The sequence below is a fragment of the Lithobates pipiens genome, unplaced genomic scaffold (genome assembly GCF_037356315.1).
Source record: "Lithobates pipiens isolate NorthernLeopardFrog02 unplaced genomic scaffold, aLitPip1_a1.2 Scaffold_16, whole genome shotgun sequence".
NCBI lineage: Eukaryota > Metazoa > Chordata > Amphibia > Anura > Ranidae > Lithobates > Lithobates pipiens.
This window is the reverse complement of record NW_027507748.1, coordinates 4,972,819-4,990,392: the sequence shown is the minus strand read 5'-3', so window position 1 is coordinate 4,990,392 and position 17,574 is coordinate 4,972,819. Positions and strand designations below refer to the sequence as shown.

At 49.1% G+C, this 17,574-nt stretch overlaps 1 protein-coding gene across 1 annotated transcript in view; it reads left to right on the top strand.

Annotated features, from left to right (window-relative positions):
* Nucleotides 1–9,231: 9,231 nt before the first annotated feature.
* The window catches only part of LOC143981554 (uncharacterized), a 78,506-nt gene continuing 70,163 nt past the window's right edge, over nt 9,232–17,574 (top strand). Inside the window, exon 1 of the mRNA XM_077479499.1 lies at nt 9,232–9,342. Within this exon, the coding sequence (XP_077335625.1) occupies nt 9,291–9,342 (52 nt within the window). The 5' untranslated portion in view covers nt 9,232–9,290. The remainder of the gene's footprint in view (nt 9,343–17,574) is intronic.

The following is a 17,574-nucleotide window of genomic DNA, read 5'->3' as shown; positions in this document are numbered from 1 at the left end:
ACCAAATACGACGCAAGGGCAGCTATTGGCTACTGGCTATTGAACTTCCTTTTTTAAGTCCCGTCTTACGTCATCACGTTCAAAACAAACGGACTTTCGAACGGACTTAGTCCGCCGTTCAAGTCTGTTCATTTTGGAAAGTCCGTCGGAACTCCACCGAAAGTCCGTCGTGAAGACCGTCGGACCTAGTCTGCCGGAAAGTCCGGTCGTGTGTATGCGGCATAAACCGCAAAAAAAAAAAAAAACACAGTTTTTGACAAATCCTTTAAAGAAAAGAAAAAAAACCAAAAGTCCTACATCATCAGTCATATTCTACAATGATGTAATGCCTGTTACATCATTAACCAAATATGGTGATGGCCAAATATGGTCATTGACATCACCCGGGAGACCTCACACTTTTATATTGTATATATCAGCTGTCATCCATGGGTGCTGTCAGAAATGGGTGAGCAGTCATTGAGTCATTGGGGTAAGATTTTGTCAACGGGTGACGGGTTGTGTCTTTTCTTTTTATGAATCAGCGCTCATGGTGTGGAAATCATAATTCAGGTGGTTATACACCTCTGGAGAATGTGGTTGATGGTGGGTGTCCATCATGGCACTTGCCAAAAACGGTGTGTTTTTAATGCCGCGTACACACGACCGGACTCTTCGACGGACTTTGCAGCTGAGGTCCGCCGGACTTTCAAACGAACGGACTTGGCCACACACGATCACTCCAAAAGTCAGAGACGGATTTGAACGTGATGATGTATTGTAGAATAAGGAAGTTCATAGCCAGTAGTCGATAGCTGCCCTAGATAGCTGCCCTAGACTAGCACACAGACGACCGGATTTTTCGACCAAGACTTCAAGATTTGAAGCAAGTTTTATTTCTAGGTCCGGCAGACTTTTGGAGCCCACATACGATCGAATTGGCCGAATAGATTCCAGTCCGCCGGACCAAGTCCTTCGAAAAAAGTCCGGTCGTGTGTGCGACCACTATATTACCAAAAGTATTGGGACACCCGACTTTACACGAACATGAACTGTAATTGCATCTCAGTCTTATGCCCTGTACACACGGTCGGACTTTCCGACGGAAAATGCGATCGGATCGTGTTGTCAGAAATTCCGTTCGTGTGTGTGGGCTCCATCTGACTTTTTCTGTCTGAATTTCCGACACACACAAAGTTTGAGATCTGGATATAAAATTTTCCCACAACAAAATCCGTTTGTTTAAATTCCGATCGTGTGTAGACAATTCCAACAGACAAAGTGCCATGCATGCCCAGAATAAATTACGAGACGGAAGCTATTGGCTACTGCCCTCTTTATAGTCCAGTCATACGCGTTGTACATCACCTCGTTCTCAACTATCAGATTTTTCGACAACTTTGTGTGACTGTGTGCATGCAAGACAAGTTTGGGCCAAAATCCGTCTGAAAAAAACGGATTTTGTCGTCAGAATGTCCGACCGTGTGTACGGGGCATTAGTCCGTAGGGTTCAATATTGAGTTGACCCTTTGCAGCTATAACAGCTTCAACTCTTCTGGGAAGGCCGTCCACAAGGTTTAGGAGGGTGTCTATGGGAATGTTTGACCAGTGAAGGGAACCCTTAAGGCGTCAGCACACTAAGCCCTTGTACACATGGTCCGACATTCCGACGGAAAATGTCCGACCGGACCATGTTGTCGGATAATCCGATCGTGTGTGGTCTCCATCGGACTGTTTCTGTAGAAATATCCAATGGACCAAGTTTTCTAGCTTGGCTATAAAATTTTCCGACAACATGATCCGATTGGACTTTGTCCGATCATGTGTAGAGAATTCCGATCGGACAAAGTGCCACGCATGCTCAGATCAAATTCCTACACCAAAGCTATTGGCTACTAGCCTGAACGTAGTCCCGTCATAACGAAATTACGTCATCACGTTCTGAACGACCGAACTTTGTCCGACCGTGTGTATGCAACAGTTTCGGACAAGATCCGTCAGAAAAAATCAGACGGATTTGGTTGTCGGAATGTCCAACCGTGTGTACAAGGGCTAAGACATTTTGGAAAATGTAATGCTCACAAGTCTGTGGGAACAGTTTGGGGGATGGCATAGTCCTGTTCTAACATGACTGCCCACCAGTGCACAAAGCAAGGCCCATAAAAGACATGGATGAGTGAGTTCCGACCTCAACCCCATAGAACACTGTTGGGATGAATTAGAGCGGAGACTAATGCTATTCTGGAAGAATGGTCAAACATTCCCATAGACACACTCCTAAACCTTGTGGACGGCATTCCCAGAAGAGTCAAAGCTGTTATAGCTGTAAAGGGTGGGTCACCTCAATATTGAACCCTACAGACTAAGACTGGGGTGTCATTAAAGTTCATGTGTGTGTATAAAGGCTGACGTCCCAATACTTTGGACATTATAGTGTACATAACAGTATGAGTCATATAGATGTCTCTGTATGCAAAAAAAAAGAAATAAAAACCTCAGACATGGAACTAATGCCGTATATAAAATATTCAAGCCACAGACATTACAGAAGTTGTGGTGAGCTCAGCTAACCAACCCCTTGTCATACTTTTTGGGGCAGCCCCTATTAAAGTAAGTATCCTTATATAATGGTAAACTATTATTTACTAATTGTCTCCAAAAATCAGGAGTAGGAGGGGCTGATTTTTCCAATACATGTGATTGCCTTTCTAGCATAAAAGAGAAGCAAGCAGACCCGAGTTCTCCTAGCAACCGCAAGGATGACATCTTCCACCAGCCCTAATAAGCAAGTTGCCATACTAGGCCTCAGGCCAATAGATGTAACAGTATCGATCATATCTAGCACCTCTTTCCAATACTTAGTGATGGAGGGACATATCCAGAAGATACCCCCAAGAGAGTGACCACATCTCCAACATTCCTACGAATTTGAGGACCTCATTTTATGGAGTCTATAAGGACTACAATGGGCCCTGTGGCCTATGTTGAATTGAATAAGCCAATTCCGCAAGGAGACCAAAACACGGAAAGGAAGGTCCCAGGTATCTTCCCAATCATCATTATCCAATTTGGGGTGTCTCACAGCCACCAGGCCCGGAGCCCCTCCGTGTCAGGCCGGGAGACCAGGAGAAGATGGACATGTGAAGGAAATGTCCAGCACCCAGCTTCACTGCTTCCATCAGTATACAGCTTCCTCCAGTCTGGACATAGGAACCAGATATTATAGCTGACCATACAAGACTAGCCGACAATAACTTGTATGAAAACTGGAACTGTTTATTGAAAGCACAGAATTTATATGCTACACAATCAGATGAGGCTGATCACATTATCGTATGCAAAGGCAACTGTATACAGGAATATAATTAACATAACTAAGGCCGCGTACACACGCGCGGACTGTTCGCCCAACTTTGTCCGTCCAACAGTTTCGGCAAACAGTCCGCTCAAACTTAGCATGGACGGACATGGCCACACACGACGGACGAACAGTTTGCTGAAACCGTGCGCGATGACGTGAACGGCACGTACGACGGGACGAAAAATACGACGTCCTATACACTGCATTATAACTTTCGGCGTGAAAATCCTTTCTGAGCATGCGCGCAACTTTGTTTGACGAACAAGCCTACACACGGGTGGACTGTTCGCTCAAACAAGGTTTCAGCGGACAGTTTTTCGGAAATTCCGAAAAACCTTGTCCGTCCAACTGTCCGCTGAAACTGTCCACTGAAAGCCCACACACGAGCGGACTGTCCGCCCAAACACTGTTCAGCGGACAAAGTTGGGCGAACAGTCCGCCCGTGTGTACGCGGCCTAAGGAACAACCAACATATACTATATGCTAATTCACCTATAGCAACTAATAGCTGACAGCGATATAATTAACTAGTCACCTAAACCAGCCTAGGTGGAGGGAACACTAGCAGACAGACAGAAACAATAGAGGATCCAATTAACCATGGAATCCACATCTAAAGCAATGCATTGAATAATCAGGAATCATAGACATATGGCAATGGTCTACAACAGGGATCTCCAAACGATGGCACTCCAGCTGTTTCGGAACTACATATCCCATGGGGCATTGTAAAACGCTGACATTCTTAGATATGACTAGGCATGATGGGATTTGTAGGTCCTGAACAACTGGAGGGCCATAGTTTGGAGACCCCTGGTCTACAACAAGCTATGATGCAAAGCTCATACGGGTCTCAGTTTCTGATAGAGTGGAATTAATTTATCTTCATATATTTGAGGGATGTTGTTGATAAATATTTCTGCCCCAAGTGAAGGAGCCTCTCCAACTTTCAACACAAATCACACATATGAGACCCAGGATAACAGGGTGTCACGAATGTCACATCTACCCCAACACAGGTGGGCAGACACTATAGCAGGCTACTGTGCGCTTCACCTATAGCAGCCCCCTTTCCCTTTAATTCAATCAGGCCTACCACTACTTGGTTGCCCCCAGGACTTATACACAATGCTATGGTCTCTGGCCACCACGCCAGGGCAGAAGCGAACTGAGCAAAGCAAACAGGTACTTGCAGTTTAGCAGACAGGTAGCGTGGTTCAAAGGCAGTTCAGGCAGAAGTCAGGCTGAGTTTAGGGGATAATCCAGTATCCAATCTGGGTCATACACAGGAGATCCAACAACAAGCAAGGCCGACTAACGGGAGGCTTGAACTAGAATAATGCCAGTAAGTCTGTCTCTATCATGAGTGAGGGATAGAGTGTTCGGTTTGCTTATATCAGGTGACTGAGCAGATCAATCAGTCAACAGGTGAACACAGACAGGGAGGAAAAGCAACAGCCAAGACCAATGAGGAACAGGGGCACTGAGTGATCATGACACAGGGGTAAAAGGAAATGCAGAGTCTGGTGTGGTGGTACAGTGAGTCTGGTTAAGACAGACCAGACTGGGGTTATCGGTCACCATGTGCCCCTAATAGACACAGGGTAACTTACACATAGGAGGGGCCGGGGGAGCTGGACAAGGAGTTTCCTGACCTCTCTAAGGTGAGCTGGGTTCTACAGGCTCCTCAAGTGACTCCCATCACAGGGCATATAAGGGCAAATTTGTTTCTTTGGCACAATCAGTTTGTAGCAGCTGTTCCAGGGTGGAATCCCTAATTTGGTGAGTATACCAGGGGAATTTGGCTATGGAAGGCACAGGAGATGTGTATGTCAGGAAAGAAATAGTTGAACATTAACTTCTGAGGAGAGTTGTTGCAGGGAAAGTAGGGAGCCATATTGTACTACCTGGGAGATCGTATCTATTTTATCCTTAACCCGGGCTCCCGAGTCAGGGCTTATGTTTAGATGAGGCAATAAAGGCTTGCACCATAGGGGGGCATTCGGAGACACAGCCCCGGACCATTTGGCCAGCCAAATGGTCCGGAGCTTAAGTGGTTAATACCCACCAGCACCAGCAGTACCTACGCCAGCATTGATATCCACCAGCAGTACCCACGCCAGCATTAATACCCACCAGCAGTACCCACGCCAGCATTAATACCCACCAGCAGTACCCACGCCAGCATTAAAGAGGAAGTAAACCCTGATGAGTTTACTTCCTCTTTCATTCCCTGCAAAGGCAAAGCATAATGGACTACTATGCATCGCATAGTAGTCCATTATGTGTCACTTACCTGACACAGGAGCCAGCGAAGTCGCCGCTGTCCCCTGTAGTCCGCCGCATCCATCTTCTTGGTGGGGTCTCGCAGCTCCGTCGCTGTCATTCGGCGAAGTCGCGATGACGTCACTCCCGCGCATGCGCACAGGAGCCGACACGCGCGGCAGCTCCGTCGCTGAGAATGCCGCGCTCAGTGCGCCTGCGCGCCGCTGTCTACGGCGCATGCGCCGTAGACAGCGGTGCCTGTTTTCGGGCAAATATCTCCTAAACCATATAGGTTTAGGAGATATTTCTTGGACCTACAGGTAAGCCTTAATCTAGGCTTACCTGTAGGTCAAAGTGGTTTGTAAGGGTTTACAACCACTTTAATACCCACCAGCAGTACCCACGCCAGCATTAATACCCACCAGGCAGCACCAGAGTGTGTACATTTATATATATTTATTTAGTTTTTTTTTAGTTGTATGATTTAGTGGTTAAAGTTATTAGTGCTCGGGCCCCCCCAAAGTTTTGACTGTAATATCTTATGTGTCCCCCTTATATATCAATCTTAGAGTTGCCACTAGTTCGAGGAAGTGTAAGAAAGGGGAGGAAAAAACAAACATTATTCCATGTTGGTGAAAATAACCTTTAGAGCAGAAATGAAACGTAAGGTTTTGAGTGGAGACCAGAAGAGGAAAAAGGCTGCAGAGGAGAAAGAGAAAATGTGCAAACTTTGCGCGATCACTGTGTAGCGGTGGCTCCTGACTTCATGGTCCTGGTCCTCCTGACCAGCCCCCAGGAAGGCTATGGCCTGGGATGCGGATCCACCTGACTTTGATGTCTCGGGGCTGGCTAGCCCGAGGCAAGGAAACTAAAGGAAGGATTCTGAGGTGGTTGGGTGCTGTCTCCGGTTCGGGAGAGACCCATTGACTTCAAGCATTCCAGGGGAGGACTCTTCAGAAGAAGACCACGCACGGGTTGGTTTCTTAGTAAGAGCCTGGAAGGGCTGAAGTAAACGAAAGAATCCGGTCTTCTGGATATCACCAAGCTGGCTGAAACATCCAGGTATCCTACAAGTGTTTTCAAGCTAAAGTTTCCCTACGTGTTCTACAACAACGTCTGTGGCAGAGACTTGTTCTTGAGTAAAGCACCTTGTTGGCTGCTAGGCCTTGTGAGAGAGGGACTGTCCACCCTGAGTGATCATCCAGTTGCGAATGGCCATTCTCTGGATGTAGTCAAAGTAAGCAAGTTCTTTAACATTCTTGACTTTGACACAAAGAGTACCTGAACTTCCTTTCCAACCCTCTGATCCCAATTTAAGAGACTGTTCATTGTCTACGTTTTGCAAATAAAATCCAATCAAGTGGATCTGTTGTCGATCTCTCAAGTTACTGAGCCATTTCCACGGGACACCCCTAGACATACAACGAGGAGAACAGAAGGTAACGGTAAGCCCAAAACTAACCAGCAGCTCCTTCGGGAGTTAATGCTACAACTGTATTGCCCAGGGGCCTATAATGCTCTTAACATGGCACTGGCGACATGGGGAGGGGGGGTGTGTGACTGACCGCCAGATCTACTGACTCTGGGGGGGGGGGGTTGGTGTGTTGTGTCTGGTGCTCAAAATTTTGTGGGGGTGCAAACTGAACAAACTGAAAAATACTGAATGCAGCCATCATATCTAGCCACTTGTGCCCATCAAATAATTTTTTTAAAAGGGTGTTTATTTAGTTTTCAACAATACAAAAAAAAAAAAATTTTTACATCCTACATGAAGAATATAAAAGCGTACCATATGAAACAATTCTCGATTGGATTCAGGTCTGGACTTTGACTCGGCCATTCTAACACCTGGATACGTTTATTTGTGAACCATTCCTTTGTAGATTTTGCTGTATGTTTGGGATCATTGTCTTGTTGGAAGATAAATCTCCGTCCCAGTTTCAGGTCTTTTGCAGACTCCAACAGGTTTTCATCCAGAATGGTCCTGTATTTGGCTGCATCCATCTTCCCCTCAATTTTAACCATCTTCCTTGTCCCTGCTGAAGAAAAGCAGCCCAAACCATGATGCTGCCACCACCATGTGTGACAGTGGGGATGGTGTGTTGAGGGTGATGAGCTGTGTTGCTTTTATGCCAAACATATCGTTTTGCATTGTGGGCAAAAAGTTGGATTTTGGTTTCATGTGACCAGAGCACCTTCTTCCACATGTTTGGTGTGTCTCCCAGGTGGCTTGTGGCAAACTTTAGACCAGACTTTTTATGGATATCTTTGAGAAATGGCTTTCTTCTTGCCAGTCTTTCTGCCATCCCCCTATATTCTCCACCTCCCCCCATGCTCTCTGCCATCCCCCCATACTCTCCACCTCCCCCATGCTCTCTGCCATCCCCCCATACTCTCCACCTCCCCCCCCATACTCTCCACCTCCCCCCATGCTCTCTGCCATCCCCCCATACTCTTCACCTCCCCCCATGCTCTCTGCCATCCTCCCATACTCTCCACCTCCTCCCATGCTCTCTGCCATCCCTCCATACTCTCCACCTCCCCCCCATGCTCTCTGCCACCCCATGCTCTCCACTGCCCCCCCCCCCGTGTGCTCCACATCATCCCCAAGCTATCCACTTCCCCCTGTGCTTTCCACATCCCCCATGCTCTCCGTTGCCCCCCATGTTTTCCACCTCCCCCCATACTCTCCGCCACCCTCCCCATGCTCTCCACCTCCCTCATGGTCTCCGTCGCCCTCCCTGTGCTCTCCACCACCCCCGTGCTCTCCGCCAGCCCCCCTGTGCTCTCCGCCACCCCCCATGCTCTCCGCCACCCCCCCATGTTCTCCGTCAGCCCCCCGTGCTCTCCGCCGCCCTCCCTGTGCTCTCTACCTCCCCACATGCTCTCCACTGCCCCCCTGTGCTCTCCACCTCCCCCTATGCTCTACGCTGCCCCCCTGTGTTCTCTGCCTCTCCCCTGTGCTCTCGCCCCACCCCATGTTCTCAAGCTTCTTCCCTGTGCTCTCCAACCCCCCATGCTCTTTCCTGGTCCCACCTCACACCCCCCCCCCCCCCCCCACACCTCCCCCCTCTCAGGGGATCTGTCAGGGAGGAGAGTGGGGAAGGGGCCGGTTAACATGTCATGGGCTGCTCAAGGCCTATTTTTTGTCCCAGTCCGGGTTTGTTGAGCACAATGTCATCTGATCATTCTATGGAGAGGAACGAGCGCTGAGCACAATGTCATCTGATCATTCTATGGAGAGGAACGAGCGCTGAGCACAATGTCATCTGATCATTCTATGGACAGGAACGAGTGCTGAGCACAATGTCATCTGATCCAGCGTTGGACATACACAGGTGTTAGGAATGCACAACTGCAGACAGCTGCCTGAAACTGATGACTTTCCTTCAGTGCAGAATCTTCTAATTCTTTAGAAATCTCTTCTATACAGAGCGGAGTTCTGCTTTAGTGATTGGTTCCGTGGCTCATGTAGGTATGTGGTCTCCTGTGACGGACACATGGAGTGCTCCTTTCTCTACACAGACCACAGGTGACGCCTCTATATGTCATTTTCAGTAATTGTTTCCCTTATTTTCAGCACGTCACCGGGCAGATTTACATGAGATATTTTTATGCCTGTATAGCGAGAGGTGCAGGATGTGGTGACAGACTTCTGTCATACGGGACCAGGACACTTGCAGACATGTCCCTCCTCAGAACCGTTAGCCTGATCCTCAGCCTTCAGCTTGTCTGGGGTAAGACAGCGGGAAAAGCATGGGTATGGAGGGGGATGAGTATGATGGGTGGAAGGGTAATGAATATAAGGTGGGCATGGATGGTGATGACTACATTGGGTGGGGGTTGATGGATATGTCTGCCTATGTGGGTAATACATAAGGTGCAGGTATGGATGGGGATGAGTACGGTGGGTGGGGGGTGATGGGCACAGTGAGGGTATGAAATGGGATGAGTACGGTGGGTGGGATGTGATGAGCACAGTGTGGGTATAGATGGGGATTAGTATGGTGGGTGGGGGGGTGATGAGCACAGTGTGGGTATAGATGGGGATGAGTGCGTTGTGTTGTGGGATGATGAGCACAGTGAAGGTATGGAATGGGATGAGTACGGTGGGTGAGGGGTGAAGAGCACACTGAGGGTATAGAATGGAATGAGTACGGTGGGTGAGGGGTTATGAGCACACTGAGGGTATAGAATGGGAGGAGTACAGTGGGTGAGGGGTGATGAGCACAGTGAGGATATGGAAGGGGATGAGTACAGTGGGTGAGGGGTGATGAGCACAGTGAGGATATGGAATGGGATGAGTATGGTGGGTGTTGGGTGATGGGCACAGTGACGGTATGGAATGGGGTGAGTACAGTGGGTGAGGGGTGATGAGCACAGTGAGGGTATGGAATGGGGTGAGTACGGGGGAGAGGGGTGATGAGCACAGTGAGGGTATGGAATGGGGTGAGTACGGTGGGTGAGGGGTGATGAGCACAGTGAGGGTATGGAATGGGGTGAGTACGGTGGGTGAGGGGTGATGAGCACAGTGAGGGTATGGAAGGGGATGAGTACGGTGGGTGAGGGGTGATGAGCACAGTGAGGGTATGGAAGGGGATGAGTATGGTGGGTGGTGGGTGATAAGCACAGTGTGGGTATGGATGTGGGTAAGTATAGTGGGTGGGGGGTGATGAGCACAGTGTGGGTATGGATAGAGATAAGTACAATGGGTGGAAGGGTAATGAATATGGATAATGGATATGTCTGCCTATGTGGGTAATACGTAAGGTGCAGGTATGGATGGGGATGAGTACGGTGGGTGGGGGGTGATGGGCACAGTGAGGGTATGAAATGGGATGAGTACGGTGGGTGGGATGTGATGAGCACAGTGTGAGTATAGATGGGGATGAGTATGGTGGGTGGGGGGGGGGGGATGAGCACAGTGTGGGTATAGATGGGGATGAGTGCGCTGTGTTGTGGGATGATGAGCACAGTGAGGGTATAGAATGGGATGAGTACGGTGGGTGAGGGGTGAAGAGCACACTGAGGGTATAGAATGGGATGAGTACAGTGGGTGAGGGGTGATGAGAACAGTGAGGATATGGAAGGGGATGAGTATGGTGGGTGATGGGCACAGTGACGGTATGGAATGGGGTGAGTACAGTGGGTGAGGGGTGATGAGCACAGTCAGGGTATGGAATGGGGTGAGTACGGTGGGTGAGGGGTGATGAGCACAGTGAGGGTATGGAATGGGATGAGTACGGTGGGTGAGGGGTAAAGAGCACACTGAGGGTATAGAATGGGATGAGTACAGTGGGTGAGGGGTGATGAGAACAGTGAGGATATGGAAGGGGATGAGTATGGTGGGTGATGGGCACAGTGACGGTATGGAATGGGGTGAGTACAGTGGGTGAGGGTTGATGAGCACAGTCAGGGTATGGAATGGGGTGAGTACGGTGGGTGAGGGGTGATGAGCACAGTGAGGGTATGGAATGGGGTGAGTACGGTGGGTGAGGGGTGATGAGCACAGTGACGGTATGGAATGGGGTGAGTACGGTGGGTGAGGGGTAATGAGCACAGTGAGGGTATGGAGGGGGATGAGTACGGTGGGTGAGGGGTGATGAGCACAGTGAGGATATGGAATGGGATGAGTATGGTGGGTGTTGGGTGATGGGCACAGTGACGGTATGGAATGGGGATGAGTACAGTGGGTGAGGGGTGATGAGCACAGTGAGGGTATGGAAGGGGATGAGTACGGTGGGTGAGGGGTGATGAGCACAGTGAGGGTATGGAAGGGGATGAGTATGGTGGGTGGTGGGTGATAAGCACAGTGTGGGTATGGATGTGGGTAAGTATAGTGGGTGGGGGGTGATAAGCACAGTGTGGGTATGGATGTGGGTAAGTATAGTGGGTGGGGGGTGATGAGCACAGTGAGGGTATGGATAGAGATAAGTACAATGGGTGGAAGGGTAATGAATATATTGGGTAGGGGCTGATGGATATATGTGCATATGTGGGTAATGCATGAGGTGCAGGTATGGATGTGGATGAGTATGGTGGGGGTGGGTGATGAGAACAGTGAGGGTATGGATGTGGATGAGTATGGTGGGGGTGGGGGGTGGGGGTTGATGAGCACAGTGAGGGTATGGGTGTGAATGAGTATGGTGGGTGGGGGGGGGGGGGTGATGAGCACAGTGTGGGTATAGATGGAGATGAGTACGGTGGGTGGGGGGGGGGGGGGTGATGCGCACAGTGTGGGTATAGATGGGGATGAGCACGGTGGGTGGGGGGGTGATGAGCACAGTGTGGGTATAGATGGGGATGAGTGCGGTGGGTGGGGGGTGATGAGCACAGGGAGGGTATAGATGGGGATGAGTGCGGTGGGTGGGGGGTGATGAGCACAGGGAGGGTATGGATAGAGATAAGTACAATGGGTGAAAGGGTAATGAATAGGGATGGGCTTTATGCTCGGGAAATTTCGAATGGGAGAAATCAAAAGTGCTCATTTTAAAGGCTTATATGCAAGTTATTGTCATAAAAAGTGTTTGGGGATCAATGCAAAAAAAAGTTTTTTTCGGGAGCAGTGATTATAATAATGATTAAAGTGAAACAATAAAAGTGTAATATTCCTTTAAATTTTGTACCTAGGGGGTGTGTATAGTATGCCTGTGAAGGGGCGCATGTTTCCCGTGCTTAGAACTGTCCCTGCACAAAGTGTCATTTCTAAAGGAAAAAAAGTCATTTAAAACTACTCACGGCTCGGTCCACAATACACATAAAAGTTCATTGATAAAACCGGCATGCGGATTTCCCCACAGGGGAAACCCGAACCAAAATGAAAAAAAAAAAAGTGTGGGGGTCCCCCTAAATTCCATGCCAGACCCCTCAGGTCTGGTATGGATATTAAGGGGGAACCCCACGCCAACATTTAAAAAAAAAAATGGCGTGGGGGTTCCCCCAAAAATCCATACCAGACCCCTATCCGAGCACACAACCTGGCAGGCCGCAGGAAAAGAGGAGGGGAAGAGAGAGTGCCCCCCTCCTCCTGAACCGTACCAGGCCACGCGCCCTCAACATTAGGAGGGTGCTTTGGGATAGCCCCTCAAAGCACCTTGTCCCCATGGTGATGAGGACAAGGGCCTCATCCCCACAACCCTTGCCCGGTGGTTGTGGGGGTCTGCGGGCGGGCGGCTTATTGGAATCTGGAAGCCCCCTTTAACAAGTTGAAACCCAGATCCCGCCCCCTTGCGTGACATGGTAATGGGGTACAAATGTACCCCTATCATTTCACAAAAAAAGTGTAAAAATGTAAAAAAAGGCAAGAGATGGTTTTTGACAATTCCTTTATTAATATCTTGTTCTTCCCCCGCTTCTTCCTCTATCTTCCTCTGCTTCTTCCTCCGGTCTTCTTGTCTGGCATCTTCTTCTGGCTTCTTCTTCCCCGCTTCGCCCTCTGTACGATCCGCCTCAATGGGAGTCTTCCGCTATGTGACACTTCTGTTCAGGTGACAGCTCTTATGTAATGGAGGGTGGGGCTACACAGTGACCCCGCCCCCCTCTGACGCATGGGGACTTCCCTATGGCTTTTCCCTGCGGTCAGAGGTGGGCGGGTCACACATTTATGTAAATGGGTGACCCCGCCCCCTCTGACACGAAAGGAAAGCCATAGGGAAGTCCTCCTGCGTCAGAGGGGGTGGGGTCACTGGGTAGCCCCGTCCTCTATTATATAAGAGCTGTCACCTGAACAGTGTGGGTATGGATGGGGATAAGTATGGTGGGGGCTGCGAGGGTGATGGGCACAGTGTGTGTATGGATGGTGATGACTACAGTGGGTGGGGGTGATGGGCACAGTGTGGGTATGGATGGGGATGAGCACGGTGGGGGTTGGGAGGGTGATGGGCACAGTGTGGGTGTGGATGGGGATGAGTATGGTGGGGGTGGGGGGGGGGTGATGGGCACAGTATGTGTATGGATGGTGATGACTACAGTGGGTGGGGATGATGGGCACAGTGTGGGTATGGATGGGGATGAGTATTGTGGGGGTTGGGAGGGTGATGGGCACAGTGTGGGTATGGATGGGGATGAGTATTGTGGGGGTTGGGAGGGTGATGGGCACAGTGTGGGTATGGATGGGGATGAGTATTGTTGGGGTTGGGGGGATGATGGGCACAGTGTGGGTATGGATGGTGATGACTATGGTGGGGGTGGGAGGGATAATGGGCACAGTGTGGGTATGGATGGTGATGACTATGGTGGGGGTGGGAGGTGTGGGGGGGCACAGTGTGGGTATGGATGGTGATGGCTACAGTGGGTGCAGGTGATGGGTACAGTGTGGGTATGGATGGGGATGAGTATTGTGGGGGTTGGGAGGGTGATGGGCACAGTGTGGGTATGGATGGGGATGAGTATTGTTGGGGTTGGGGGGATGATGGGCACAGTGTGGGTATGGATGGTGATGACTATGGTGGGGGTGGGAGGGATAATGGGCACAGTGTGGGTATGGATGGTGATGACTATGGTGGGGGTGGGAGGTGTGGGGGGGGAACAGTGTGGGTATGGATGGTGATGGCTACAGTGGGTGCAGGTGATGGGTACAGTGTGGGTATGGATGGGGATGAGTATGGTGGGGTGGGGGGTGATGGGCACAGTGTGGGTATGGATGGTGATGACTACAGTGGGTGGGGGGTGATGGGCACATAGTGAGTGTGGATGGCGATGTGTACTATGGGCATGGGTTGATTGATATGATGTGGGTGTGGATGGTGATGAGTACAGTGGGTGGAGGGTGCTGAATACAGTGTGGGTTTGGAACTAGAAAGTTGGGGGTGGGGGGGGGGGGTGATAGGTAAGGTGCAGGTATGGGTGTGGATGGTGATGAGTACAGTGGATGGTGGTGGGGGAGATGGGCACAATGTGGGTATAGATGGAGATGATGGGTGTGGTGGGTGATGAGTACAGTGTGGGTATGGAAATCGGAGGTGATAGGTAAGGTGCAGATGAGTATGGTGGGTGGGGTATTGTTACAGTGTGGGGGGGGTGGATGTTGATGAGTACATTGGGTGAGGGGTGATGAGGGGTGATGAGTATGGATGGGGATTATTATGGTATGGAGTATGGAGGTGGGGGGTGATGATGGGTATGGGGTGGGAGTAGAATGGTGTGGGCATGGTATGGGCATGTAGGTGTGATAGGCCCACTGTAGATATGATGTTTAGTGGTTGGGGGATGGGTCATTGTGTGAATATTGGGGTGGGGGTTTGGGGTACATTGCAGGTATAGGGCGTGGTTTGTAATGGGTCCAGTGTGGTCCCTCTGGGTAGGTGAAGGTTGGGGGTGACAACTCCTTGCCGGAGGTCTTCTCATCACATCCCCGGCCTTTATATACCCAAGAAAGGAATGCCCACACGGGATTGTGGTTGGCACATTTGGGACGCTCCCCACGAACAGAGCCGCATACGTACATGTACCCAATCTTACATCTCCGGGTAGGGGGCACACGCCTGCTCTGCCCCCAGCCGCCCGATCTGTGCTGTGATTCGGTACAGCACAAGCCAGTCGGCAGGTCCCAGCAAATGGTTTATGGCCGAGACCTGCTGACTGGCTCTTAGCGAATCCCAGTAGAGAGCTCTGCGTTTGCTAACAACACAGAGCTCTGTATAAGGAGCAGTGATGGGGCTGTGCAGGGAGATAGTAAAATCCGCACATTGCACACACATTGCACAAATTGTTTCCGGCACACATTTAACCCTTTGATCTCCCCTAGATATTAACCCCCTTCCCAGCCAGTGTCATTAGTACAGTGACAGTGCATATTTTTATCACTGATCACTGTATTGGTGTGACTGGAGATGTCAGTGGCAGTTAGTCAATTGCCACTCAGTGTCACACGATCGCTGTTATAAGTCGCCATTACTGGAATTAAAAATAAATAAAAATTCCAGTGTATATCCCGTAGTTTGTAGATGTGATAACCAATCATAGAGATTTCTTTTTACCAATGACATGTAGCAGAATACACCTTGGCCTAAATTTATGAAGAAATTTGATTTTATTAATTTTTTTTTTCATTGGATATGTTTTATAGCAGAAGGTAAAAAAAGAAAAATTCTAAAATTTTTGGCCTTTTTTTTTCTTTTTTTTCTCTTTCAGTCTTTTTATGGAGATTTCAAGTAACAAAAACATTACAAAGTAGCAAAATTAACTCAATCAGCGATTCGCTCGCCCGCCAGCCCTGCACTTACCCCATCCAGGTCGCTATTTCGCCGGCTTCCCCCCCGTGTCTCCTCCCGAGTCCCGGCAGTCACTTCTCCTGGCCAATCGGGTCTTAGGACTCCCAGACAATCGGGTCTCAGGACCCGCTTCCCGATTGGCCGGGAGAAGAAGCAGGAAGACATTAGAATATTATTTTTGCTAATGTCACACAAGTGTGTGTAGACTCGGGGGGTAGTGCTCTGTGCCCCGAGCCCATCCTTTTTGAAGCCAATTAGAGCCTCCGGCTCTGGTCATGTGCTTAAAAAAAAAAACACACACACATTGAGATCCATGCGTCTGGCGCCCTGCATGGAGATTAGGGGCCGGGGGAGAGGGAGGCAGTGCCTCTTATGACCTTACGTCACTGCCCTGGACCCACCAATATCCAAAAAGCCAGAGGGGGAACCAATCAGCCGGTCCGGCGGGCTTTATGTCCACCGGCCACCCGCGATCATTCCCAGAAGAGGCAGAGTGACGATCTGTAAACAAGAGGGAAAGAGAGAGATCTTGTGTTTCTGCTAAGCAAGAACGCAGAACTCTTTCTTTCCCCAGTCAGTCCATCCCCCACACAGTTAGAAAAGCACTCCCAAGGGGGGAAACTTAACCCTTTGATTGCCCCTGATGTTAACCCCTTTCCTACTAGTGTCATTAGTACAGTGACAGTGCATATTTTTAGCACTGATCACTGTTATAATGTCACTGGTCCCCAAAAAAAGTGTCAGTTATGTGTCTGATTTGTCTGTTGCAATGTTGCAATCCTGATACAAATCGCCAATCGCTGCCATTACTAGTAAAACATTTTTTTCAAAATTCCATAAAAATATCCCATAGTTTGTAGATGTGATAACTTTTGGGCAAAGCAACCAATATACACTTATTGGGATTTTTTTTTTTTTTTTAATTTATGAATTATTTATGAATAAATGTGATTTTTTTTTTTTTATCTGATATGTTTTATAGCAGAAAGTTAAAAAAATATTGTTTTCTGTTTTTTAAAATTGTCAGGATTTTTTTTTTTTGTTTATAGCGCAAAAAATAAAACCCACAGAGGTGATCAAATACCACCAAAAGAAAGCTCTATTTGTGGGGGAAAAAAAATGATACAAATTACAGTTGGGTACAGCGTTGCATGACCGTGCAATTGTCAGTTAAAGTAGCAGGGGGGAAAAAATTATATAAATTACAGTTGGGTACAGCGTTGCATGACCGTGCAATTGTCAGTTAAAGTAGCACAGTGCTGAATAGCAAAAAATACCCTGGTCATGAAGGGGGGTAAAACCTGAAGTGGTTTCTATAGCTTTTCAAAGGTGGAAGTGACAATTCACATCACACAGATATACTATCCGGGGGGGCATTTTTTGCCAACCACATATAGTGGACGAACCGTAGCAGTCATTATGTGAAAGCAGAACATAACATATCACTGTTAAGATACCTTCCTCTGTGCAGTCTCTCTCCTTCCCGGGATCAGTAGTACTCACTCAGAGGGCTCTGACCTGCCATTGGGCTCTATGCATCCAGCTCACAACAGGGGACACTTGGCCTGGCCTAAAAAGGTCTTTTGTAACCCTTCTCGTAGCCTCCACCAGCCATAAAGAGACAGGAAGACTACAGGCGGCTCTTCTGGGTGCAGAACTATCTCCCCCTGTCCCCCAGCCCTGTCCCAGGCCTCTGCATAGCTGACTACATCTGGGGTATCTGGCTCCCAAGCCCTGACTCCACTAGTGCCTCTTCCA